Source organism: Trichechus manatus, unplaced genomic scaffold, assembly GCF_000243295.1.
Source record: "Trichechus manatus latirostris isolate Lorelei unplaced genomic scaffold, TriManLat1.0 scaffold00034, whole genome shotgun sequence".
Lineage (NCBI taxonomy): Eukaryota > Metazoa > Chordata > Mammalia > Sirenia > Trichechidae > Trichechus > Trichechus manatus.
The window spans coordinates 19,043,740-19,071,685 of record NW_004443970.1 but is presented as its reverse complement, the minus strand read 5'-3'; the positions used below and the strand labels follow the sequence as shown (position 1 = coordinate 19,071,685).

At 43.7% G+C, this 27,946-nt stretch overlaps 1 protein-coding gene across 1 annotated transcript; it reads left to right on the top strand.

Annotated features, from left to right (window-relative positions):
• On the top strand, positions 1-27,902 carry LAP3 (leucine aminopeptidase 3). The gene is made up of 13 exons (XM_004375158.3): positions 1-154; positions 3,419-3,534; positions 4,768-4,822; positions 5,296-5,401; positions 6,677-6,836; positions 8,691-8,855; positions 12,145-12,303; positions 15,297-15,421; positions 16,928-17,016; positions 18,105-18,207; positions 24,435-24,514; positions 26,777-26,886; positions 27,367-27,902. The coding sequence occupies exons 1-13, from the start codon at positions 50-52 to the stop codon at positions 27,560-27,562; spliced, it is 1,569 nt and encodes a 522-aa protein (XP_004375215.1). The 5' UTR covers positions 1-49; the 3' UTR covers positions 27,563-27,902.
• Positions 27,903-27,946: the final 44 nt, after the last annotated feature.

The window sequence follows — 27,946 nt, the reverse complement described above, 5'->3', positions numbered from 1 at the left end:
CCGCGCCACGTGCTCGTTGGAGGGCGGTGCGAGGGGCCGAGCCGAGAAGATGTTCTTTTTGCTGCCTCTTCCGGCTGTCGGGCGAGTAGCTGCCCTGCGCTTGAGCGTGAAGCGCTTCTGGAACCGGAGTTTCTCCGCCGCAGAGATGACGAAGGTGAGAGGCGGCAGCTCGATCCGGTACCGCGCGGCGAGCCCTGCCCGCGGGAGCCGGCACTCGGGGAGGGTCGAGGCCGCTGCGCCCCGGCTTCTGTGCCAAGTTGCAGAATCGCTTAAAAAGCAAAGTTCCATCTCCTGCCAGGCGCAGCGGTGACAGGTATCCCTCTGGGGATTCCCAGCCGGCTCTTCTCTGAGGGTGCGCTCCCTTCTTCTTGCGCTTCGAGGGGCACCAGGATCCGAACTCGCTGGGCGAGAGAGAATGATCGCTACAGCCCCCATTTACTGAGCTCTCCCTTTGCTCTGCGCTGGTTTCATTATGTCATGTAGTCCTCGCAGTAACCCAAGAAAGGCTGGTGCTAATCTTGGTTCCCCCCTCCCCGCCAGCTGGGAGGAAGCCTAAGATTGGTAAAGTGACGTCTCTTCTAAGGTCTCAAGTTACCGGAGGCAGGGCCGGCTGGACACCGCCCCCTACGCCCTCGCTGAAGGGGAAAGGCCGGGAAAACAAGACCTCCGGGGAGCATAGGGCCTGGAAGGGTTTCTAGAGAAAAATCATGCCTTTGTAGGGAAAAGGGCTTTTGCAAAGAGACCCACCTCTTTGTGAAATAAAAAGGGGAGTTGTGTTTCGGAAGAATAGCATTGGCCACCTAATTGAGCCCCAAGAATTTACGAACAGAGTTATTAATTAGGGAAAGGCGAATTGCTTCAGTGGGATAGAGCAGAGGCTTGGGAGTTAGGTTTGAGGACCCGAGGAAATGGCTGGGGAAGAATGTTATAGATCAGGCTTGAGCTCAGGCCGTCACAGGTGGCCAGACACCTGTTCACTGCTCTTTCCAATATTGTGCAACGACCCACCCAGTTAAGAGCCATGTTCTGTTCCCCAGTTGGTTCTATGGCATCCTAGGGAATTGGGCGGTCTGAGGGAAGTTGGAACCTGGAAAAGAAGACTTTTCCTTGTAGAGAAGACAGAAAGGACGCTGGTTGATCTAAGTACCAGTGTGATTTTGTGGAAAGACAAAGGTCTTTGAGGGAAGGCATCTGAATAAAATTTCACTCCATCCTACTCCACAGAGGCTAATGTGTCCGATTCGGTTTCAGTTTCCTTATCTGTCAGGTGGAACTGTAACTAGTTTCTTTCTGCGTCACAGAGTTGCCATTAGGCAAAAAAAAAAAAAAAAAATTTTTTTTTTGAAGTGATTGGTTTCTTCAAAAGCAAATTGTACTAGGTTCACTTCCTTATATTTCAGATGTTTGGGGCCTGGGGCTTGTGAAGGAGAGGAAGGGGTGAGCCACTAAGTCTTGGCTGAATACTCAGCTTCAGCTTCTTGCTGTGAAATTGCATACTTCTCACTGTGTGTATGTCTCTCTCTCTCTCTTTCTCTCTCTCTCTGTCTCGCTCTCTCTGTCTCGCTCTCTCTAGGTCTCTGTCTCTCTCTGTCCCTCTCTGTCTCTCTCTCTGTCTCTCTCTCTGTCTCTCTGTCTTTCTCTTTCTCTGTGTCTCTCTCTGTCTCTGTCTTTTTCTGTCTCTGTCTCTCTGTCTCTCTGTCACTCTGTCTCTGTCTCTCTGTCTTTCTCTCTGTATCTGTCTCTGTCTCTCTGTCTCTCTGTCACTCTGTCTCTGTCTCTCTGTCTTTCTCTCTGTATCTGTCTCTGTCTCTCGCTCTATCTCTGTCTCTGTGTCTCTCTGTGTCTCTCTGTCTCTCTCTGTCTCTCCCTCTCTGTCTCTTTCTCTGTCTCTCTGTCTCTCTCTGTCTCTGTCTTTCTGTGTCTCTTTCTGTCTCTGTCTTTCTGTCTCTCTCTGTCTCTCGATCTCTGTCTCTCTGTCTCTGTCTTTCTGTATCTCTCTGTCTCTGTCTCTTGCTCTCTCTGTCTCTCTTTATCTCTCTGTCTCTCTGTCTTTTTTTCTCTCTCTGTCTCTGTGTCTCTTTCTGTCTCTCTCTGTCTCTCACTCTTTCTGTGTCTCTTTCTCTCTCTCTGTCTCTTTCTGTCTCTGTCTCTCACTCTGTGTCTCTGTCTTTCTGTCTCTCTGTGTCTCTCTCTGTCTCTTTCTGTCTCTGTCTCTCTCTGTCTCTTGATCTCTGTCTCTTTGTCTGTCTCTCTGTCTCTCGCTCTCTGTGTCTCTCTGTCCCTCTGTCTCTGTCTCTCTGTGTCTCTCTGTCTCTCTCTCTCTGTCTCTTTGTCTCTCCCTCTCTCTCCCTCTCTGTCTCTTTGTCTCTCTTTCTGTCTCTCTGTCACTCTCTGTCTCTCTGTCTCTCCCTCTCTGTGTCTCTCTCTCTGTATCTCTCTCTGTCTCTGTCTCTCTGTGTCTCTCTGTCTCTCCCTCTCTGTCTCTCAGTCTGTGTCTCTCTCTCTGTCTCTGTCTCTCTCTGGCTCTCTGTCTTTCTGTATCTCTGTCTCTGTCTCTCTCTGTATCTCTCTCTGTCTCTGTCTCTCTGTCTCTCTCTGTCTCTGTCTTTCTCACTCTCTCTGTCTCTTGGTCTCTCTCTCTGTCCCTCTCTGTCTCTCTCACTCTCTCTGTCTCTGTCTTTCTCTCTCTTTCTCTGTGTCTCTCTCTGTCTCTGTCTCTCTCCCTCTCTGTCTCTCTCTCTGTCTCTCTCTGTCTCTGTGTCTCTCCGTCACTCTCTGTCTCTCTGTCTCTCCCTCTCTGTCTCTCTCTCTCTCTCTCTGTCTGTCTCTCTGTCTCCCTCTCTCTCTGTCTCTTTCTCTCTCTCTCTCTCTCTCTTGCTCTCTCTGTCTCTCTCTGTCTCTCTCTCTCTGTTTCTCTCTCTCTGTCTCTCTCTCTCTCTGTCTCTCTCTCTCTCTCTGTCTCTCTGTCTATCTCTCTCTCTTGACCAGAGCACGTATTAGAAATGGCAGGTGCAACCATTGGCTTCCCTGGCCATTGGCTTCCCTGGGATGCTATCTGAGAATATATGCTTTTGAAGGTTCTAACTTGGTTACAGAAGAATTTGTTTTTCTAAACAAAACACCTTTTGGTCTTCTTAACTTGAAAGTAAAGCCCTTTTTGTTGTGAAAGCCTTTGTTTTCTTGGGAGTGACCACAAAGACCCAGGACAAGGCCCGAACGGGTAGTAATCACTGTCTAGCTTTGGCAGGAATTTGAGATGCTTGAGTGTAGCTGACCACCCAGCACCTGCATCTTTTGGGCTTTGTTCATCTGTCCTTGACGGATAACACCCTTTTGGTGGAATTATTTGCTCTTTTGGGAGTGTGGTGCCTTTAAGGGATCTACTCTAATTATATTCATCCTTTTTGATTGTTCTCAGGGCCTTGTTTTAGGAATCTATTCCAAAGGAAAAGAAGATGATGTGCCACAGTTTACAAGTGCAGGAGAGAGTTTTGATAAATCAGTGTCCGGAAAGTTGAGAGAACTTTTGACCATGTAAGTGTTCAGCCAGTGGGTGCCTGTTCTTAAGATCCTCCCCCCCACCCAAAGTCGAAAAAGAATGTTTTTCTCTGTCTTACTGAGTAGATACAATTGCAAGTCGATGTCCTGGCCAGTAACTTCTGGTGAAAGTGAAAGTATCTGGTACTGGAATGAGTTTTGGTATTTTCTGTTACAGTATGGTCGATTCTACAATTCTGGGAAGTCAGACAATTCTGGGAAGTCAGACTACTTCCAACAAAATCACAAACCTGTTGTGAGGGACTGACTCAGAAAGATCTGGAAAGCACCAGATTTCTGCAGGCCAACCTCCTGGCTCAAGTTCATTTCTCCCCACTCTGACCTTACCAGCTTGCCTCCCACCAGCTTCTCTACCTCCTTTAACTCCCCTTTCATTGTAGGAGACAGCAGTGTCCCTAGAGTAGCTGATAACAGCCTATGAGGTCCTTTCATTGCATGTCTTGAGTTTCAGTGGCTTCTCAGATTCTAATGTACAAGTGAATCACTTGGGGATGTGGTTAGATACAGATTTTAATTCATTAATTCTGGGTGGGGCTTGAGATTTCGGCCACTCTTGAATTAGCCAGGGTTTAGAAAAGGTAATGAAACATTTGCGTTTCCAAGTCCTTCTGAACTGCTGGCCACATTTGGCAGAAATAGAAGTGTCGGCATAAGCAGTTGTGACTACACGTAATTTGGACACTGAAGTCTGGTTCATCTATCTACACATCAGCATGAGAGCATTAAATGAGTGCTCTGTGCCCCCAAGAAGGACTTGTCACTGTGCCACTGCTGCCCAATTTTGCTCCTCAAAGCAATTGACAGAGTGACTGTTGACAGTGTCACATGACATTAAATTGACACTTTTAACAAATAAGAAAACTGAGGCCCCAACGTGACGGATTCCTTTGTGTACATAGGGAATTCACAAAGGCCACTGAACAATGTGAAATATATACACCTAGACTGACTAAAAAGGATACAGGGAGGAGACACCAGGAAGTTTGCATGAAATCTAATCTGGAAGTTTGCTAAATAGTTTCTGAGCTAGATTTAGAAGGGCCGCATCTGGGAAACCTGGCCTGAGAACATTTGGTAAAAACATAAATGAAGAAAATTCACAGAAAGCAGTTAGCAGCATATCGTGATAGCGTTAGAGTTACGTATGTGTCATTTCCCAAGCAAGCAGAGCAAACTAATTTTTAAAACAACTCTTCCTTCTTGTTTTAGATCTGGGCCCCCTCTGAAGGTGGGCAAAACCCGAACCTTTCATGGTCTGCATCAGGTATGAAACAATGATATAATGTTCATCTAACAAACCCTCAGTGAGTGCCTACAATATGCCAAGTGCTGTGGCCTCGTAGTCATGCTGAACATTTTGTATTGGATTGTATAGCTTCATCCTGGTATTAAGCATTAAATATTATTTTCGATTGTGAAGAGGCTAATCACTGTCCAAAAGTACTGCATCTCAGGTATTCCTCAGTTTGAAGGCTTTCTTTGCTCAGTTTCCATCTTACATAGTAGAATTGTTTGTAGGATTGTCCTCACTCTACCTTTCAAGCACACAGGGTATAGAATTTTACCAAGATGTGAGGGCTGAAAAGAAACAGATTTCACTGTGAGTTTAGCTGAGGTTAAAGTAGTTGTGTGGGAACTCAGTAAGTCTCTCCACATGTACATCCCAACACAGGGTTTTTTCCGAAAATGAAGGCTTTGAACAAATAAAGTGGTTGGTTCTGTGTGTTTGTGGAACAGGACTTCCCTAGCGTGGTGGTTGTCGGCCTTGGCAAGAAGGCAGCTGGCGTCAATGACCAGGAAAACTGGCACGAAGGCAAAGAAAACATCAGAGCTGCTGTTGCAGGTGACTTTACTTTTTACGTGTAATATTGATACAGATTCTGAAGGATCCACTCTTTAAGATGATCTCTTCCCTCTTTTTGCCCTCTTAACCATCACCCTCCCTCTCACATTCACACAGAACTAACTCATCTCAACAGATACTAAATTTCCCTTACTGAGTGTGCTTGGCCTTATAATAAATACAGAAGGTTAGCTTACAGGCTTTTTATTTTTAATGTTTCTGTATCTTGTATTTGGAGGTTTTACTAGCATTTAGTCTTGTGGTATTGGCCTTTGCTGTATGTTACTAGAAAGTTATGGTATGTGAATTTTTTCCTTTTTGTAGAGGGTCAGCGAAAAAGAGGAAGGCCCTCAATGAGATGGATTGACACAGTGGCTGCAACAATGGGCTCAGACATAACAATGATGGTGAGGATGGCGCAGGACTGGGTAGTGTTTTGTTCTGTTGTACATAGGCTTGCTGTGAGTTGGAAGCAACTCAACAGCACCTAACAACAACAACCTTGGTGTTGTCCAACTTTTAAATTCCATGGAGTCACCATATTTACATTTGAGACAATGGAAGCAAGGTGTAAGGTGCCTGCTAATAACTCATAACAAATGGCCCATCCATTTTGCCACATGAGTGGTTTAAATGTAGTTGCAGCTGAGTCAGGGTAGAGCTGAGCAGCAGGAAGAGACCTTTGATGTGGAGACTCTGGTTAAAAGAAGCTTTGGAAAGCATTTCTGAAGCAGTGATAATTAGCTTGGTTGCTCTTTGGCTCAGTGTATGTCACAAATGTTTATTAAATTTAGTTCCAAATTCCGTGTTGAGCAATTATACCATAATTTTTATTCGGGAGTTTTTGCTGACCTGATTTTAATGAAATGCTGTGTTAATAATGGGCTTGCTCAGTTCCTTAGACATAATTGCAATGTCATCATTTCTCTGTCATTTTAAATGTGGCAAGATCTTGGTGAGTGGGAAGCTGCATCAGGAAATCATAGTGTTTCAGAAGTAAAGCTAGTAATAGGGGCCACTTACTGAGGCCTACTCTAACGATGGAGCTAGACTAGTCATTTTATCTGTCAGTCCGTCCTCACCACAACCTATGACGTGCAGTCAACTTCCTCATTTTATAGACGAGGAAATAGATGCTTAGAATGGTCAAGGGTCAGAGCTGGGATTTGAACCAAAGTCCTGTGGTTTTTTCAGACCACCACTTCTGCCTCTTCATTCTGCTGCTCTGGTTGTCTGACTGACTTCAGTTCTGTGGTTTCTCTGTTCCTCTTGAAGCGGGCTGCAGACAGGTTCAAGACCTGGAGATCCCTTCCGTGGAGGTGGACCCCTGTGGAGATGCCCAGGCTGCTGCAGAAGGAGCCATTCTTGGTCTCTACGAATACGATGAGCTGAAGCAGAAAAAGAAGATGATGGTGTCAGCACAGCTCCATGGAAGGTGACGGAAAGAAACCAAGATCAGGGTTGCATTCCCTGACATTCTGATAATGTGGCCTTTTGGATATGAACTACCGTATTTTTATACAAATAACACGAACGTTACACCTTTTTTTTGGCCAACAGTGCAGCCCCCTAACACATTAATTTCCTAGTTGCACTATGGGTGTTGTGTGTGTGTGCACGCGCATGCTGTTTATGTGGGCGTATTATTTGCGAAAATACGGTACCTGCTCTTCACTGTTGGGCATCACTGCATGGCTTGTCTTTGGCCTCCCCCACTGTCTTAGCCATATGAGAGTATGCTGGCTGTCCCCAAGTTCTGCACTGGCTTTCATCACATGCATGTTTCCCTGTAGCTCCCTAGACCCCTCCATGATTTTTCATTACTAGAAAGCCATAAACTGGTTGGCACTTACCTAAGATGGAGAGAACTAGTCGACAGACAGTTCCCAACAGGTTTCAGCCCAGACAGTTTCCTTCTGACCAGCATTTACTGGCACTTTGCTGAATGCCAGAGACACGGATGAAGACAGACGGTCCTTGCCCTTGTGGTCAAGTCACAGAGACTCGTCTTTCAGCAGATTTATTGAGCACCTTTTACATCCCAGCCTTGCTCTGGGTTCTGGGAGACTAGGTCTCTCATCTCAGGAGTAGACAGTGTGTGACCTATGGAAGGTGGTATGGTGACGGATGGTTGGGGGGCGGGGGGGCTCTTGGCAGAGCCAGTGGTTATGAATGAGGGCTCTGCAGCCAGCTAGCCTGGGTTGGAATCCCGGCTCCACTGCTTACTTTGGGGGACCCTGGTTAAGTGACTGATGGGTTTGTGCATCATTTTCTTCATTGAGTAGGGTGTTTACGATGATCGAGAGCTAAAGCATGTCACGTGTGGCATGTGAAAAACCCTCTGAAGTACTAGCTGTGATTTTACTGATCTCTCTGCTGCCCATGGAAACCCTGGTAGTGCAGTGGTTAAGAGTTACAGCTGCTAACCAAAAGGTTGACTATTCAGATCCACCAGGCGCTCCTTGGAAATCTATGGGGCAGTTCTCCTGTGCCCTGTAGGGTCACTAAGAGTTCAGAATCAACTCGACGACAATGGGTTTGGCTTTGGTTTTTTGGTTTTTACGTTGCTAGGAGCCCTGGTGACGCAGTGGTTAAGAGCTAAGACTGCTCATCACAAAGTCAGTAGTTCAAATCCAGCAGCTGCTCCTTGGAAACCCTATGCAGCAGTTCTCCTCTGTCCTGTAGGGTTGCTATGAGTCATAATCAACTTGATGGCAGTGGGTTTTGGTTTGGTGCTGCCCGTGTTGATTCCTGTTGGGTCCCAGAGGAGCTAGCACAGTGAAACACATGCCCGCATCCTTGCTGTGGTAAGGATGATCCTTGCTGTCTGGTGGGCTGGAGGTTAGAGCCCTGCCTTGACAGAAAGAGGGCAGAAGGGCCTTCAGTTCCATAAAAGAATTATTGCAGTAGCTCGCCTTACAGTCAGCCCCTTGGGCTGCATCATTCCTGGTGTTGTGAAGGAGAAGAGAATGGGCCTTTCTGAGGAAGTCGCTTCCATCAATGTATTGGGTAGGCTTTAGAGCTTCTAAGAACCCTCAGTCCAACCCCTTTTCTAAGCAGATGAGCATTCTAAAGTGTGGCTTGATGGGAGTCAAGTTTTCCAGCTTTTTGTACCACACTGTCTGCTGCCCTGGTCAGATCACAAAGAAAGGGCCCAGTTCCCATACGTTAATCCTTTCTCATTGTGATGTTCCTCTTGTTTTTATAAGGTGAAAGGTGCTTATTGCCGTGGACTGGTCAGTGTTCTTGAGAGGTTGTTTGACAGCGGCTCTGTGCTTTCTCCTGTCAGTGGGGACCAGGAGGCCTGGCAGAAAGGAGTCCAGTTTGCTTCGGGGCAGAACTTGGCACGCCACTTGATGGAGACTCCAGCCAATCAGATGACGCCCACCAGATTTGCTGAAATTATTGAGAAGAATCTCAAAGATGCTAATAGTAAAACAGAGGTCTATATCAGGTAAGTCAGGGTTGGGTCGCAGGTTCATGATGTTACAGCCAGAAGGAGCCTTAAACCAAAAAAACCAAACCTGTTGCTGTCGAGTCGATTCCAGCTCATAGCGACCCTGTCATACAGAGTAGAACTGCCCCATTGGGTTTCCAAGGAGCAGCTGGTGGATTTGAACTGCCGACCTTTTGGCTGGCAGTCATGCTTTTAAGCACTGCGCCACCAGGGCTCCAGAGGAGCCTTAGAGATCCTGAAATCCAGCTTGCTCCTTCTTCAGAGGTATAACTTGAAACCAGAGGTGAGATGATCTGCCAGAGGTCACACACAAGCTGGGATCAGGGCTCCATTAAGATTCTTTCCATCATAATCTTTCCTTGCCTTTGAAAGAGCATATGACTTCACGCTACATTGTGGGTGTGTGTGTGTGTGTTTGTAAACAGTTTTATTGAGATACGATTGACATACCATACAGTTCACCCATGTAGAGTGTACACTTCAGTGGTTTTTAGTATGTTCACAGAGTTGTGCAGCCATCACCACAACTCATCACGCCAGAAAGAAACTCCATGCCCTTTACATATCACTTCCCAGCCCTAGACACCACTTATCTGCTCTCTGTCTCTATGTTGTTGTTTTTGGGTGCTGTGAAGTCGATTTCAACTCATAATGACCCCATGTGACAGAGTAGAACTGTCCCATAGGGTTTTCTTGGCCGTAAGTTTTACGGGAGCAGATTGCCAGATCTTTCTCCTGCAGAACTGCTGGGTAGGTTTGAACTGCCAGCCTTTCGATTAGCAGCTCAGCGTTTAACCGCTGTGCCACTAGGGCTCCTTTTCTGTTTCTGTAAGAGTTGCCTGTTCTGCACCTTTTACATGAATGGAATCATATACAATATGTGGTCTTTTGTGTCTGGCTTCTCATTCAGCATCGTGTTTTTAAGGTTCATTCATGTAGCATCTATCAGTTCTTCATTTTTTATTGCTGAATAATAATTTATGGTATAGATACGCTACATTTCATTTATCCATTCATCAATTGATGGACAGTGGGGTGGTTTTTACCTTTTGGCTATTATGGACAATGCTGCTATGAACGTTCGTGTACAAGTTCTTGTGGAGACATACGTTTTCATTTTTCTTGGGTTTATACCTAGGAGTGGAATTGCTGGGTCAAATCATAACTATGTTTAGCTTTTTGAGGAACTTACATATCGTGTTTTAATTTGGTGAGTTCTATCTTTTTTTTCACATGAGGGAAAAACACAGCACGCCTAACTTGGCATGGAATGAAAATTTTTGCCTTGTAGACTGCCTTCACTAGATACCAGAATTGGTGTCCCAGGCACTCCTGAGGGGTTGTCCAGGGTGCCTAGGCTGTTGGACCAAAAAAGCCTGTACCTCCAAGTTCCATAACCCTCTTGGGATCTCCCCACAACCCCTGAAAAAGCCCAGTCTGAGCATTTGGGGATTTACGATTAAAATAAATTGACAGATTATTTGCTTTACCTAAAGAGTTGTCCACCATCCAAGTTATTTCTCAAGGTAACTTCTATTTGAAAGAATTCTTCAGTACTTCATTGTGATTAGAGTTCACATTTTTTAGGAAAACTCCTGTTGTCTAGAGCAAAGGAAATTTGTAATCTACAGGAAACGCAGTATTTAGGAGCTTGATAAATTTTCTGGAATGGTTTGTATATATTTAATCATGGCAGTGTTTAGGCTTCACAAGGGCATCTTGGCAAAGAATATTCCTTGTTTTATTTGAGAAGAAGCTGCAGCTGCTTTGTGGCAGCAAATAGTGGCTGTGCTGTCACACATCACTGAGAGCACTGACTGTGCCTGGGAATTTGGCAGTGGACAGAGATGAATGAGGGTGGTTCTTGTCCTCAAAGAACTCAGGATCCTGTAGGAAGGACTGGGTAGTGAGTGGGGCACGCCAGGGTGCTGCCGGAGCAGAGGCAGCAAGGATTAGGGAGGAGGCGAAGAGGCCTGCAGAGAAGATGGGCCTCAGCAGATTCTCCAAGGCTGCTCAGAAGTTTAGCAGATGAAGAACAAGGAGCTCGGTGTTTCAGGTGAAGAAGTACATGTGCAGTGGCCCCTTTGAAACTGCAAGGTGTGTGGCCAAGCAGAGGAGGGAAGGGTTCTGCCAGAGATGAGGCAGGACTGGCAGGCAGGGTGTAAATCTTTAAACCGAGACATCGCCTCCCAAAGCTTCTTAAGTGTAGGTGGCTAAAAATCAAAGTATAGGCAGACAGACAGTCCTTCCAGAAGGACAGGACTGTAATAAAACATCAAGGGTACTGAGTTTGTGATTAGAAGCACCCACATTATACAGACTAGCTTTGTTTGAAGTGAGTTTTTATAGTCATGCTTCCCATGTTTATATTCTATTCCCTTTTGAAGTTTGGTGGCCACCTTGCCATGATGCAGTCCCAGTTTAATAGTTTGAACAAATGGTTAGGCAAGTGCAGGCGTGTTCCTCGGATCTGGGTGTCGCTGGTTGGTCTGTCTGTGGGAGTGTAGGCTTTCCCTCTTGGCCTAGTTACTGTGGCCAGAAATCAGTACAAAGCCCTTTTGTATCCCCAGCCTAGAAAGAATGGCAACAGGGCATCAGTTTTCTGGTTAGCACCAAGGACCGTCCTTGTATTAGCTCCATTTGTCCTGCATTTATTAAGTAAGAATGAATTAGTCTTCCTACTTCAATCAGAAACATCTCAAACTGCTCTGGAAACCAGGAGAAACCATGTGACCACACTGAAGAGAGAATTCTCCTTAAAAGCAAAGAAATAGGGTATTTTAGCACAGACAGTGGAGTGTAGCTTTATTTTTTTGTTTGTTTTTAGATATACCAGAAATAAAGCAATGGACCTCTTAATTATCTTTAAATACACTTTACGGTCTCAGAACCTTGCTGACCTCAGCTGTAAGTTAAAACTTTGGAAATATATGAGTGGGTTAGAAAAAAATTAAGTAATAATTATTGATTGGCTACGTACTCTTGCCTGCCAGTGAATTAGGTATACCATTCATGAATTCTCTTAGTAATTCTGTAGGTTATCTTTTGATGGGAATTGTCATTGACCTGGTTTTATAGATGAGGAATCAGGCTCAGAATTGAGTGACTTGCCCAGGAATATACAGAAAGCAAGTAGGATGTGATAATTGAAGCCTTAACATGTGTTTATATTTTAAGAGGTTGTGTATTATTATACTGTTACACACATGGATGGGCTTTCTCTAAGTTATTCTGAAATAAAGATAACAGAATACATTGACTTTTTTTCCCCTTTCCCGCCCCACAGACCCAAGTCTTGGATTGAGGAACAGGAAATGGGATCATTCCTAAGTGTGGCCAAAGGATCTGACGAGCCTCCAGTCTTCTTGGAAATTCACTACAAGGGCAGTCCCAATGCATGTGAACCCCCGCTGGTGTTTGTTGGGAAGGGAATTACCTTTGACAGGTACGTCTTTCTAGTACTTGTGCTTTGTCTTTTGGTGAATACTTTGTATGCGTTCGTCTTATTGGGTGCAGAGTTTGCTTCAAAAGCAGGGTTGTTGGTCATATCTTTTACTTTCCATGTATTAAGCTCCCACTTATAAATGCTTTCTGTGTGTCAGAGACTTTACTAGGCATTTTATGTATATTAGTCCTCATACTACTCTTGTAAGGTAGGTTTTATGGACATTCTACAGGTAAAGGAACCATGACTCAGAGAGGCTAAATAACTTGGTCAAGGTCCCATAGCTAACAGAGTTGGAAGTCAAACTCAGGACTGTCTTTAAAATCATGTTATCTTTCCATCCTACATTACTCTCAGTACAATAGCATTGAGATTTATCCAAGTTTTTGGTCACGTCCGTGATTTGTTTCTTTTTATCAGTGAGTGATACTCCATTGTATGGATATACTGATATTTGTTTATGTATTTGTCAGTTGATGGAAAGTTGAGTTGTGTCCAGTTTTAGGCTATTATGAGTAAAGCCAGGATCATCTATAATTCTTTCTGTGGACATATGTTTTCATTTCTCTGGGGTAAATACCTAGGAATGCAGTGGGTGAGTTTTTTGGTAACTGCATGTTGAACTTTATAAAAAACAACAGATTTTTCCGAAGTGTTTATACCATTTTGCATTCCTACCATCAATGTATAAGGGTTCTAGTTGTTCAGTATTTGATGTTGTCAGCCTTTCTAACCATTCCAGTGTGTTGCATAGTGGTATCTCTTTGAGGTTTTAATTTGCATTCCCTAATAACCAGTGGTGTTGAGCATTATTTTAATGTGATTATTGGTCATTGATATAATTTCTTTAGTTAAGTGTCTGTTTAATCTTTTGCTCTTTTTTTTGGAATATTTGTCTTACTGAGTTTTTTTTTTTTACCTTCTGGATACAAGTTCTTGTCAGATACATAGGTTGCCAATATTTTTTCCCAGTCTGGCTTGTCTTTTAATTTTTTTAGTGGTGTCTTTTCAAGGGCAGAAGTTATTAATTTTGATGAAGTATAATTTATCAATTTTTTACTTTACAGTTCATGCTTTTTTTTTTGTTCTTAGAAAGTATTGCCTATGCCATGGTCTGTGTTTTCTTCTAGAAATCTTATAGTTCTACCTTTTAAGGCTGTGATCCATTTTGAATTTTTGTGTATGGTGTGAGAAAAGGATTGAGGCTCATTTTTTTCTTCCCCCTATATGGAGATTGATTTGTTTCAGCACTGTTTATTGAAAAGACTACTCTTTCTGCATTGAACTACCTTGGCATCTTCATTGAAAATCACAATTTTTCACGAGTATCTTGTAACCAAGTATCTTGATTACTGTTTAAGTCTTAAAATCAAGAAGTAGGAGTCCTCCAACTTTGCTCTTTTTAAAAATTATTTTGGCTAGGTTTTTTGCATTTTCACATAAATTTTAGAAATTGGTTGTCATTTTCTCCTGGGATTTAATTGAGATCTTTTTTGTTGTTGTTGTAAAACTGTGTTAGCTGTGTGGATAATGAAATAGAGCAGTAAGGAGACCTGTAAGGAGGTTGTGGTGGCAAACATCCAAATGAAAGATGCTGGTAACTAGGTTGGATACAGTCGAAAAGAAATGGGTGGATTTGAGAGATATTTAAAAGACTAGCAAACATAACTGCTGATCTTTGGCTGCTGGTTACTTCAGAATTAGAGTCCTACAGACAGAGAGGAGAACTCCCAGAAGAAGCCTTAAGATAGATGTGACAAGTGGATACGGGAAACTATGTACACCAGCATGTTCCCTTTACCTCCAGGGGTTATCCATGGGCTTCTTGGACTACGAGTGTATTTCTTTTCTTATTTTGAGCCAGTAAATAATCTTTAATTCTGGCTGTAAATGTCAGCCATCTAATTATCAAATGCTCCTGAGGTAAGTGAGAAATAGGACCTGGTTTCTAAGGAAAGCAGACTTCAGAGCAGGGGATAGAAATCTCTTCTCAAGAGTCAGCAGTAGATCTCAGTTTGAACTCAAAAGTGAAGCTCCTGGCTCTGAGCCTGGCCTGCAAACCAAGCTGCTCTGGACCCTTAAAAGCTGAAGCAGAAAAGTCACTAGTTAGTTATAGAAGCCCATTTGGAGGAAGTAGTTGGTGTTTCTTGCTAATTAAAATCTATTTGGCGCTCATGTTTTAGTACTGTCTCTGAGATTTTGGGTCAGTATCTTTCTTGTGCCTGATTCCTTGTCTCTGATTCAAGTTGCATTTTGCCATTGTCAGGTTGTGTAACACTTAGTCAGGGTGTCGGAGAGAAATGTTCTCCCTCCGTTCTTCTGTGAGTTTGAGAGAGTGCACCCAGTCTTCTGTGAGCTTGTCAGCTTTCTTAACAGTTCGTGACCTTCAGATATAATAATAATATGATGGATTCATACAATTTGCTGGAAAGGCGATTTATGTGGGATATCAGGAGTTAATGACACAGAGAAGAAATTTGAGCAGCATTGATTTTATGACGGATGTACCGTATTATGCAAGTAACGCACGAGTTCTGCGTTTTTTGCCAACCGTGCCCTTCCCCCCAAGAGATATTATCATAAGTGTGCTATGCTAATTTTTTTTTTTTAACACGTTAGCATAGCACACTTTCGGAAATTCCTGAGGGGGTGCTGGGTGCAGTTGGCAAAAAACGTAGAACACGTGCTTTATTTGCGTAAACTGCAGCGTTAGTAATGATACCAGTGGCACCGCTTACATTTTATTCAGGTAGAAGTAAAAAGAGCCGAGGAATGAGTCTATATTTCTGGAACGATTTTGTGTCTTTTATAAGGCTACAACTTTCTCTTTTGAAATGTTGAGATAATTTAGATTCTAAATTTAGAAATTTCAGTTTTCTTTGCCATGTAAATGATGCTTTTCTGTGGTAATCTCAACTTACATATTCTTTTTAGGAAGTGATTTTGGCCATCTTGGCTACTGTTAAGCATGTTTTCCTCCTCGCCCCCAACAGTGGTGGTATCTCCATCAAGGCTTCTGCAAATATGGATCTCATGAGGGCTGACATGGGAGGAGCTGCGACCATATGCTCAGCCATTGTGTCTGCTGCAAAGCTTAATTTGCCCATTAATATCATAGGTAAGTGGGGCAAGGGAGTGTGTGCTAGAGAGTTTCTCGAGTCAAGTGAAATGGTAAAACTGAACAACAAATGTAGTTTCTTTTAATCCAGTGGGCCGTAACTAGACCTAATTTGTTTTACTTCTGGGAAAAGTGGTTAGCAGTCAGGGGTGTGCTTTACTCCAGTGGAAGATGCTCAGTCGTCAGGGTGGAAGGACGTGGCTGGCTCAGTTAGTGATTGCCTCCTCGGGTCGTGGCCGATTAACTGGCATGATGCACAGAAAGTGCCTGGGATGGAATGAGCGCCCAGTGCACAATGCTCTTTGTATTATGGGATGCCAGACACAGGGCTGGGAGGTTACAGCATTGCTAATCCCTGTGTTCTGGAGGGGGTGGGGTGCTCGGAGAGGTTAAACCACTTGCCCAGTGTCACTTCGATTGCACAGGGAAGGTAGAATTGGCATCCAGGTCTGTCTAACATGCCCTCTCAGGCTTCTCTAGAGAAACAGAACCAACGAGCTGTATATATACATAGAGAGGTTTACTTCTCGGAATTGGCGCATGCGATTTTGGGGGGCTGGAAGTCCAAAATCTGTAGGCCAGGGGGCAGGCTGGAATCTTCTGCAGGTTTGTGTCCCAAGATCCATAAGTCAGGCAATGGTAAGAGGGCAGAGTGAAGAGACAGAGTTCTGCTGAAATATCTGTTTATAGTCAGGAGGCAGAACACAGTCTAAGGAAACTCCCTTTTTCAACTGACGGGTTGATTAGATTAGATTACGCTGTGGGAGGTCATTACATTACAGAACAACAGCTAGACTAGTGTCTGGCTAAACCATTGGGAACCATAGCTTAGCTAAGTTACACGTAAAATTAACCATCACACTCCCCCTTCCTTTTTTAATATCATAGTCTTTTTATTTTTTCTAAACTCTTTGAAAGTAAGTTGCAGACATGGCACATCACCCCCTAAATACTTCTGCCTATAACACCTAAGGACAAGGACAGTCTATGTGATGAGAATACCAGTACCATTCCAAGGATGGAGAGAATAACCCAATTCACATTTTCCCAGTGTCTAAGGAATGTCCATTTTATACACACACACATTTATTTCTGTTTTAAATCTAGGAGCTAGTCAGGAACACACGTTGCATTTTGTTACATCTCTTTAGTTTTCTCTAATCTAGAGCCATATTCCTGCCTTTTTTTCCCCCCGTCTCTGACTTTGCCAGTTTTTGAAGGGTCCAGGCTTGTCTTGTGATGTTTCACCATTTGGATATATTTGATTGTCTCTTCAGGATTAAAATCAGGTTAGACTTCTTTGGTGAGAATGCTGCATAGGTGGTGTGTACTCCAGCTGCTGGTGCACATCATGTTGGTTGTGTCATTGGTGGCATTAAATTTGATCACTTGGTTAGGTGGCATCTGTGTCCAGCATGCTTTTGAGTGCATGGAGTCCTTCTGTCCTACAGGGGTGTATTTGGACCCAGCACGTTCCATTTTTGTGCATATATTCTTTCCCAATAGGTTTGACCCCTCTTTGTGAAAATATGCCCAGCGGTAAGGCCAACAAGCCAGGAGATGTCATCCGAGCCAAGAATGGAAAGACCATACAGGTTTGTAAATGGAAGACATAGAGCACTCCCCATTTCGCATTCCTGAGGGATCCCATAGTCGCCACGTAAACATGCCTTGAGTGGGCACAGAGCAGTGGCCCCGTGTTAGGGAAGGTGGTGTCTTTTTTGTTTAGTAGTTTTTCATGCAAAGTCAAATGTATTTCCTTATGGGAATGTTAATGTCATTCCTGCCTTCTTATTCCTCCCACTTCCTGTGTGCCTGTTCTCACACGTTACCGTCACTTTTCAGCCAGCCCTGCAGAGCGTGGCAAAGCAGTAAAAGTGTGGGCTGTTTTCTGCGTGTACCTGTGCCATATTAACTTTTTCCATCTTAGGTGTCCAGGTGGGAAACAGTGCTCTACGTCACGGACTCAGCACTCTCAGGGGTGTAGCAGTGCATCCTCCCCTGCGGCACACACGTGCCCACATGCATACGCCGCCCACAGTGATTTGGCCTCTGAGAAGGAAGGGAATGGAATTAGAAAGGGTCCCCGTAGTTGCAAGAGTCCCCATGACGAGAGACCCCTGGCTACCCTTAAACTCTCTAGCCTGTTTGTTTTCAGAAAGCTTTAAATGTTTCCTCTTCTTGTTATAAACTTGTTGGTAAAATAGACATTTTATATTTATTCTAGCTTCCAAAGTCATGAGCGTTAAGGTGACTTTTGCAAGTATCAGCTCTGGTTACAGGGATTATTAAATTATAATCATTCTTCAGATTAGATATTTTCTTATTAATTTGAACTAAATACAAGTGTGTTTTTTAATACTTAGTGACAAATACCACACTGGCTTTTTTTTATTTGCTTTTACATTGAACATTGTTAGGGGGAGCCCTGGTGGCACAAATGGTTAAGAGCTCAGCTGCTAACCAAAAGGTTGTCAGTTTGAACCCACCCGGCGGCTCCACAGGAGAAAGACCTGGCGATCTGCTCCCATAAAGATTACAGCCTAGAAAATGCTATGGGGCAGTTCTGCTGTGTTATGTGGGGTCAGTATGAGTTTTTGGTGTGGGTATCTAGTGTTATAGGTATTGGTTTTGATATTCATCACTTGTGTTACCTTCCCGTTTTTGATCCTCTTCTTTGCAGATTGATAACACTGATGCTGAGGGGAGGCTCGTACTAGCCGACGCGCTCTGCTATGCGCACACCTTTAATCCGAAGCTCATCATCAATGCCGCCACCTTAACAGGTCAAACAGCACGCTTTTCCTCCTTTTGTTTGAAGAAAGTTTTATTTATTGCTTTGAGTGCACAGATTGTACCCAGGGCATTATTTTGCTAAAACTTGGCTCTTTCTATTTGCATTCAGAGATATTTCACCAAAGGAATTGTTTTGCACTTGTAAGATGTTTTGAGTATTAGATTTGCTTTTTTAAAACATTCCAGACTGCACTTTTAAAAAAGAAATAACAAGGGAGTCAGATCAGTTCATCCAGGGGGACTTCTGAAAATGGCATTAAGAGATATTTTCTGTTTTGATTACCATAGATTCAGATCTGAAGAGATTAATGATAAATCCTATACCTCAGCAATTTCTTTTTAATGATTATAATGTGTTTAGCATCCACTGACTTTTCTGTACTTTTTATACTTGATGTTATAAAGGGAAAAATAACATTTTTCGAGCTCTCAGCAGAGGCAGCACAGCATCACAGGGAGTGGAAGTCATAGCTTTAAGGCCAACCCAGGTGTGACTCCCACTGTGCCACTTACTAGTCGGTCATCCTTGGGCAACTTACTTGACCCTGCGAGCATCAATAAATTAGTTGCTGTCAAGTCGACTCTGACTCATGGCGACCCCATGTGTGTCGGAGTAGAACTCTGCTCCATAGGGTTTTCAATGGCTGATTTTTTTTCGAAGTAAATTGCCAGGCTTTTCTTCCAAGGCACCTCTGGGTAGACTTGAACCACCACCCTTTCAGTTAGTAGTCAAGCGTGTTAACTGTTCCACCCAGGGACTCCCAAGCATCACTACTTAGGGATAATCTGCCTTGCAAAGTTGTGAAGACTGGAGGGATGTTTTGGAAAGCACCTTTAGCACAGCACCTGTATGTGGCAGGTGCTCACTGAACACCGACTCGGTGGACACCAGATACACTACTAAAGGGATGACAGACAGAAGTGGCCGTACTGCAGAAACCCAGTCAGTGTTCATAATCTTTCTCCCAACACGTCTCCTCTTCCTAGGAATTCATTTTATCTCTGCCTCTTTTGAGGTTAAAATTCAGATCATTTTTTTCTCCTTTGCTTTTAATTCTTGTCCTGGTCATCTGTGCTTGTACTTCAGAAGAAATCTGTTCACGTTTCCCTTTTATGTGGGTCTAACAATAGGCCACAGATTTCTCTGCTGCGAGAGTCCTTTCCTTTAAGCCAGTCCGCCCATGTCCAGTTCCCAGCCCGTGCACCTCATGAGCAGCCACCCTATCAGTCAGTGGAGCCTTGTGTGTTGCTAGGATGCTGGACGGGTTTCAGCAGAACCTACAGACTAAGACAGACTAGAAGAAATGCCTGGCGATCTACCTCCAAAAATCAACCAGCGAAAGCCCTGTGAATCACAACGGTGCGATCTGCAATTGATCACAGGGATGGTTCAGGACTGGGTAGCCTTTCCTTCTGTTGTACACGGCGTTGCTGTGAGTCGGGGGTCAACTCGATGGCAGCTAACAACAGCAACAATAGCTTCTTCTTGATTTTCTGTCTCCTGGTTCAGTTCAGCAAACACTTGAAGCTGAACCGGGGTGCTGGGTTGTGGTTGGGGCACAAAACAGCCCTTGAGAGGCGAGCGATAGTGTACTCTTCCTATACATGAGGAGTCACAGAAGACAAACATCCATGTTTCCCAGGATAAAAATAATTTTCATAATTACCACTTGGAAAATACTCTTCGCTAGTGGCTTATCAGCCCCTTCTGTTAAAAAGTTCCTGTTTTTCTACTCTGAGGGTGTGAGGAGGTGGGGACGTTGGCCCGGGTAACTAAGGGCAGTGTGATGGGTGAGCCTTCTGATTGGCCAGCCCATGCCCTGGCTGGAGGCTGTTGGTCAGCTCACTTAAGCTCCCCAGGGACTGACTAGCTCCTCTGAGGTCCAGGAGCTGGGATTCAAAGTGGGGAATAAGAATAGTTCCAGCCTCAAGAGCTCTTGGCAGGAGGCAGTACACCGCCAAGATGGAAGGCCTGATTTTAAAACTTGTTTTGCCCCCTTAAAAACGTGATTTTGACAAGACTTCAGTTGTCTTATGTATAAAAAGGGTGTAACCACATCTAATTGACAGGGCAGGTTGCTGTGCAGATAAAGGAGACGCTGCAGGTGGATGCCCCTGGCCCTAGCAAACCCTGAACAGAGGTTACTGTCCTTTAAAGGCAGGCTGTGCTCAGACTGCAGGGGCATTGGCACACCCAGGGATGGCCACTCACTCACGGCCCTTCTCTTCATTTTCTTAATATGTAGTTGTAATTTAGGATCAAACAAGTGTGGTGACATCATTACTTGGAGCTTTGGATGCCACTCTGTGACTATGATCAGTTCTGGTAACGCTCATCAGTTAGCACCTTAATTAGGGCTCCAGATGTGCCTTGTAAGTGAAAGTGGAAAGCATGCCTCTGCTAGTGGTAAATCTGAAATCTGTGCTGGTAATAGTTCTGAACGTAAGTCCATAGTGAAATAGCGTTGCTGTGTTAGAATTGACTCGACAGCAGTGGGTTTTGGGTTTTACAGTGAAATTACCTCACAGCTGTGTTCCTAATGCAACCACATTAAATATTTGTCGGTTTCTGTTCCTTTAAGAGAAGATGCCACAATTTTGTTTGAGGTTATTGTTCATCTTTTCGATGATAAATTTAAAAACTGACGCAAAATTCTAGGGGGTTAATAGCTCTTCCCTCTTCCGTCCTAGGAATGTTTTGAGGACAAGTGAATAAGTATGTGAAAACCCACTAACTTGAAAAGGGGAGTTGGTATTTCTTTCTGAAGTATTAATCAGTGCATCTGTATAACTCAGATGACTTCCCTCCATCACATGGGTGGGATACAGGCATTGAATAACCCGGACCTGTCATGGTATCTAGAAGTCCCTGGGTGGTGAAAATAGTTTGTGCTCAACTAGTAACAAAGTTTGGTGGTTTGAACTGACCCAGCAGCACCATGGAAGAAAGACTTGGCAGTCTACTTCCATAAAGATTACAGCCAAGAAAACTCTATGGAGCAGTTCTACTCTGTAACCCATGGGGTAGCCATGAGTTAGAACCAACTGGACGGCAATGGGTTTCATTTGTGGAGTGTTTTTTTTTTTTTTTTTGTATCCGGTATATAGTAGGGAGCCCTGGTGGCACAGTGGTTAAGAGCTGGGCTGCTAACCAAAAGGACGGCAGTTTGAATCCTTGGAAACCCTATGGGGTAGTTCTGCTCTGTCCTGTGGGGTCGCTATGAGCTGGAATTGACTTGATGGCAACAAGTTTGGTTTTGGTACATAGAAGGTGCTGAGTGAGTGATTGTGGACAAAGCGTGTGTGTGTTTAGCTCCTGCTATGCTCCAGGGATTGTGCTGATGGCTGGAGACCTAGCGGTGGGTCAGTGTAGATGTGGACCTGCCCTTGTGAGGCCTGCATAGTGGAGAGAGTGGCAGTAGTCAGGTAATCACACCTGCCGATTTAAAGCTGCAGGTGACAGGTACAGTGAGGAGAGTTAAGAGGAGTTTGTGAGGGCCTGTGTAGTCGGGGCCATCAGGGCATACTTGTCTGAGAAGTGCCGCTGAAGCTGCGACTGGAAGGAGTAGGAATTAAGGAAGTGGAGAAGGGAAGGAAGACCGTCCCAGCAGGGGGCACACCTGTCAAGGCCTCGTGGTGGGGGCATGGGAACAGTGGGTGAATGAGCACCTGAAGGAGCACTGTGTGGCTGGGCAGGTGCAGGTGAGGCCGGCCTGGAGGTCGGCGCCAGGCACCAGCCATGTTAAGGACTTTTGTCTGGAGCAAAGAGCAGCGGGAAGCTGTTGAAGAGGGTTAATTAAGCATGGGGATGATACAACCATGATTGTACCTTGAAAAGGTTGCCTGGGCTTGCAATGTGGAGAATAGGCTGGAAAAAGGCCAGAGTAGATGCAGGCAGGCCAGTTAGACTAGTACACAGCTGTAGTTATTTACTCTTTGTGGACGTGTGTGTATGTCAAAGGATGAATATTATTATATCTCAGTATAATGTAGTATTGGCTTCAACATAATCTTTTGGGCATGGATTGTGGGCAAAACCAGTTTGAACATGAGTTGATAATTGTTGATGTTGGGTGTTGGCTGCATGGAGGTTTATTATGTTATTCTCTTTGTTTTTGTGTATACTTGAAATCTTCCACAATAAGTTTTTTTAAAAAAGGATGTTACCATAGTCCAGCTGGGAGATGATGGTAGCAGTCATGATGGAGAGAAGTGGGGATGGATTTGAGGGCTAATTGGGAAGTGGAGGAATTGGTGGCCCAAACAGACCTGATTGCCCTCACAGCACTCAGAAGCCCAGGTTTTTACATATGGGGCACGCTTCTAAATCGTGACTTGTCTTAAATGGTCAGATCTTTGCAATTTAATAACTAACTATGAACTAATAATTAACGTAATTTACCTGTAATTTCTTGTAAAAAATGTACCATCCAACATCCTTGTGGCACAAGCTGTCTGATACTGAAGAAGTGCTGCTCCCTTCCCTGGGAGGAATCTGTGGCGATCGTGGTGGTGCTGTGTGACGGATGAGATTGACCAGAATTAACAGAACAAAGGCCTGGAGCCAAGTGTCACTTCTTAAATTAGAGATGGCTGCAAATGTTTGTCCACAAACATGCAGCCACAGGGGGTTCTTAGAGGCCACACACCCTCTAATAACTCCAACTGCAGAGAAATGTAAGGGTCTGGGGAAGTTTTGTGTATTATTTAAATTACACAGTTTACAAAACAGTGTATATAGTAGTATCTTCAAGTTTTAATATTCTTTGGGAGAACTGTTAACAAGCAGTTTCATGTAAAGCCACAGTTAATGATTAAAGAGCAACCTGACAGACCTTGTGTTACAGATAGCAATTCCATCTTGTGAAACTGTAGAATTTCCCCAAACTAGATGGTGTCTCTGCTGACACTGCATGTGAGTGTCCTCATACTGAGTGGTGGGGAAGCTCAGTGGCATCCTTACTGACGTCCCATATGAGTGTCCTTGTACTGGGTGGTGGCTGGGAAGCTCAGTGGTGTGTCTCCTCTGATACTCCATATGAATGCTTAAATGATAGTGGGTTTTACTTTGTTCTTTCACAAACACTTACTGAGCTCCTGTGTGCCAGGCAGTGTGCTCGGCCCCAGGTGTATGGCTAGGAATCGCTTACAATTCCTGCCCCAAAGCTTACAGGTGGGGCCAGGCAAATAACAAATGAAGCTGCCGGGAGCTTACAACAAATCTGGAAAAGGCAGCACTAAGCTACATACAATGTACCTAATTGCTGCTATGTAGGTAATGTATGAGAGAGAACCTGCAAATGTAGATTTTCATATGAAAAAAGTGGATTTTTAAAAATATGATAATGTTAATTTTAAAAAAAGTCAGCAATGGGACCCACCTTTGGCTGGAGACAGAAATGAAGATGAAACAAAGTAGATGTAGTATGGTAGTTATGGGCTTAGAAAAAAGTCATCAAAGTCTTGTAGCAGACATGTACTGAGATGCGGTTAAAAATATTGAAAAACAGGAGATGCCTAAATGCCCAGTAGTAAATTATGATGCTTCTGACCAATGGACCAAGTTTAAAATCATTGAAAGTATTTTCAGACATTTGTTTGTAAAAGAGGAATAAATGTTCACTAAAGCATAAAAGGAAGGATACAGACTTGGACACATACAGTATGGTCTTAATTATGTTTTTTTTTTTTTTTTTTTTAAAGTATAGAAGCCTGGAAGGAAATAGCGAAAACATGTAATGGCTACCTCTGGATGAGATCATTGGTCACATTTTTTACTATTTTCTTTTTTTGCATTTTCCTTAATAATTTAAGGTGAATTCTAGCTTGAGAAACATAAAAAGCTATTAAATGTATATAGTAAGGATTTCCCTGGGTGACACAAATGGTTAAGCACCTGACTAGTAGCTGAACGGTTGGCAGTCCAAACCCACCTAGAGGTGCCTCAGGAGACAGGCCTGGCGATCTAGTTCCAAAAGATCCCAGCCGTGAAAATCCTGTGGAGCAGTTCTACTCTGCACACATGATGAGGTCACCATGAGTCAGAATTGATTCAATGGAAACTAACAACAGCAAGGACATCTAAGCTTGCTTATTATTTTTGAAAACGAGAGTGACATTTGTGAGTAGGGTTACGGCTAAGGTTTTGGGCTGAGCAGCAGAGGAACCTGTTTTGCCTGAGGAGACTGACCATTAACCTGCGGTGTGTGTCTTACAGGTGCCATGGACATAGCTCTGGGGTCTGGTGCCACGGGCATCTTTACCAATTCCACCTGGCTGTGGACCAAACTGTTTGAGGTAGGAGTAATATAAAGATAGGTAAATTACAGGGAGAAAATTAATCTATTCCTGATGGTGCGATGATTAAACGCTCAACTGCTAATGGAAAGGTTGGAGGTTCAAACCCACCAGGGGCTGTACGGGAGAAAAGATCTGGTGATCTCCTCCCATAGATTTCAGCCTAGGAAACCCTATTGGGCAGTTCTACTCTGTCCTGTAGGGTCACTGTGAGTCAGAATTGACTGGATGGCACACAACAGCAGCAGCCTCAATACATTTAATACATTTCTTCAACCCCTGTGTTAAAGTGATTTTTGTGCTGTGAGTTTACCTTTGAGTTGAAAATAAACACCAGCGTAAACTCATTTCAGTGTGCTTTGGGTTTTCTGTAAATGGTCCTAAATCATGGGTGTGACACCACCTTCCCACTCTCCTCCGATAGCCTTAGAAAGATGTGGAAGTGACTCAGAACTAACATGGCCATAGTTTAGAATCCCTGAGGTAGGACAGGTTACAAGGCCAGCTCTGTGCATTGAGTCGAGACAAGCCGCGGAGGTTGAGCCTGGCCCTGGGAGCGCGGCATGCAGGGTAAGGATGTCCTCTGACTGCCTGGCTCTGTGCCTCCCTTCATGTTCTTTCACTGTCAGGCTCTTCTAGAGTCCCTCCCCAGCCCCTTCCCACCCCGTGCTCTCACTCACCTCTCTGCCTAAAGTACTGGCCTGTCCGGAGCAGCATGGGACTCTGCCCTCTTGGCGAGGCTCCTCCCTTAGCTTCTGCAATGCTGTTCTCATCAGTTGCCTTCTCTTCTCTGACTGTTCGGGTTGTCTCCTTTGCTGCCTTTTTCCTTGGCCTGCCCGTTTGTTGATGGTGTTCAGTCCTCAGACACATTCTCTTACTCTTCATAGGCCCCAGGGGAATCTCCTCTGTTTCTATGGCTTCGACAGCACCTCTCTGCTGACCACTGCTGTCCCTCTCCTGAGCTCCAGGCCCTGTGTGTCCTCCTGGCTAGTAGACAGCTCCATCTGGTGCCTCATTCTTTCATTCATTCATTCAACTTCTAATTACTGGGAGCCTGCTATGCGCCAGTGGGAAACAAACATAGCGTTTACATATGTTCTTGCAGACATTCTTGGGGCCGAGCTAAGGTAGTGAACTTGTTTTTCACCCATAACCACTTCCCCTCCTTTCCTCTCATCTGGTCATTATGAAGCTCCACCCCCCCTCCCCAGGCTCTTTGGCACTCCCTCGGTTTCCTTCCAGGCTGGACAAGGCCCACCCCCCATATACCCAGTGTCCCTCTCTGTCATGGCACACAGAACATCATTGTGTGTCGGTTTGCATTTGTTTTCTAAGTTTAAGCTATTTTAAAAAATCAAAGTTAGACGTGCATAAACATTATTTAAAGTCAACAGTCTACAAGCACCTCCTCAGCTATTTCCCTGGAGGTAGCCTCTTTCAGCCCTTGGCTAATTTTTCTGATATTTACTCCCATGTCTCAGAGTAACTGCTTATATTGCTACTTTTTGATTTTTCACATTTGAGAAATGTGAAAGCGGTATCTTTGACTCCTTACCACAGTGTATTAAAACAATCTGTTTCTGTATGTTTCTCCAGCCAGCCTGGGGGCCCTTTAATGGCTCATATATTAAAATTTTTTGATATCCCCAACGCCTGGGGGGTGCTTAGTAGAAGCTCAGGAAATGACAAATAAATGGATGAATGAACGGGTAAGTGCTTATGTGAATGAAAGAGGGCAGCCTGTCCCTGGATCTGGTCCTCAGTGATGCACCTCCTGGCATGTGTCTGACCAGCACACCCAGGTGACTACCCTCACGAAGACTATTTTACCCTAATCTAACCCACAAAGCCTGATGTAAGGCAGAATACCCGTTTATTAAGTTCAGCTGAGACTCAGGCCTGCAAAGTAGATTACATACTTTTATTTGGTTTCCTGTAGGCAGAGCTACATGGGAAATCAAAATCAGAAATACTTCTGTTGGTCTTGGGAAAAATATCAAGTAACATTTGCTGGATGGTTTTAGCACATGGCCCTACAAATTTGTAGAACTGCGTCACAATATCCCTGGTTTCTTTTATAATTCTTAAATCATTCTGTAATTAACTGGAAATAATTCTTTGAACCTGTTTTATAGTTTCATGTTTTAGAGTAACATGTTAGAATAGCTCTTTCCTTCATTCATCGAGCATGTCTGTGCCATAAATTTACCGAGAACCTACTTCATCCAGTCTTAACAACTCTTGTACCTATTTATCCTTTAGGCCAGCATTGAAACAGGCGACCGGGTCTGGAGGATGCCTCTCTTTGAACATTATACAAAACAAGTTGTAGATTGTCAACTTGCTGATGTTAATAACATTGGAAAATACAGGTATGGAAAAAGAGCCAAATGTACATTTTCAAATTCTCATTAGTGGCCAGAGTGGCTGTTTTCTGCTGTATTTCCTCTTACAAAAGGGCTAACTACCTAATTTCCCTTCGGTAAGAAGTAGTGCTTGCAATTTTCTAATGTCTTTAATTTTTAAGGTATTTCTCCGACTGGCTGTCAGCATTTTGCATTTTTACAAATCTAAAATTCTTCCTAAACAGAGGGTGAGGATAAGACATGGAAAATATGTGAATTCATTACCATGGGAAAAAGGAATCTAGAATTTATTCTTTACTACTGAAAGCCATATCGGAAAATAAGTATTCAGAAAGTGATTCAGGGTTAACTTTTTTACTAGGTCTTCTGAGCTTGACTTTTTTGCTCAGTAGTCATAGAACTTCCTTCACAAAAATGTAGGATCTTAATGAAGTTTTCAGTGCACATTTCATGGGGTTAAATAATGATCTTTGCCTTTCATTTCAGGTCTGCAGGAGCCTGTACAGCTGCGGCCTTCCTGAAAGAATTTGTGACTCATTCAAAGTGGGCTCATTTAGACATAGCTGGTGTGATGACCAACAAGGATGAGGTCCCATACCTGAGGAAAGGCATGACTGGGAGGCCCACACGGACCCTGATCGAGTTCTTACTTAGGTTCAGTCAAGATGAGGCTAATGCTTAGTTCCTTTACTCTGTCTTAAATTGGACAGTTGAGCTTCAAAATAATTTTTGAATGAGTAGCTGAAAATCTTCTAAATGAAACAAAGGGTGGTATTTTAAAAATGCCTAATTTTTTCATTTTATGCAGAGATTTGTAAAGATAAAGCTAATACCTTGCTTGGCAAGGATTTTAAAGATATTCTATAAATGATTAATTTTTTAAAAAACTAGCTAATCACTTCTCAGAGTATAAGTTTAAATTGAGAAGCAAAATTTTATTTTCGGATTTGTGATGTTAGGAACATGAACAGACTAAAAGTTACTATGCAATTGCCATAAACAATAAATTCAACTTTTTGTGCTCTCTGGTGTGGCTCTCTTGTATGTATTATAAACCCAGTGGCTA

Excerpts from the sequence above, each read along its gene's own strand:
- LAP3 (XM_004375158.3), top strand. The coding sequence starts at position 50 with ATGTTCTTTTTGCTGCCTCTTCCGGCTGTCGGGCGAGTAGCTGCCCTG. Across the intron at positions 155-3,418 it reads CCGCCGCAGAGATGACGAAG|GGCCTTGTTTTAGGAATCTA; the intron begins GTGAGAGGCGGC and ends GATTGTTCTCAG. Across the intron at positions 26,887-27,366 it reads AATAACATTGGAAAATACAG|GTCTGCAGGAGCCTGTACAG; the intron begins GTATGGAAAAAG and ends CTTTCATTTCAG.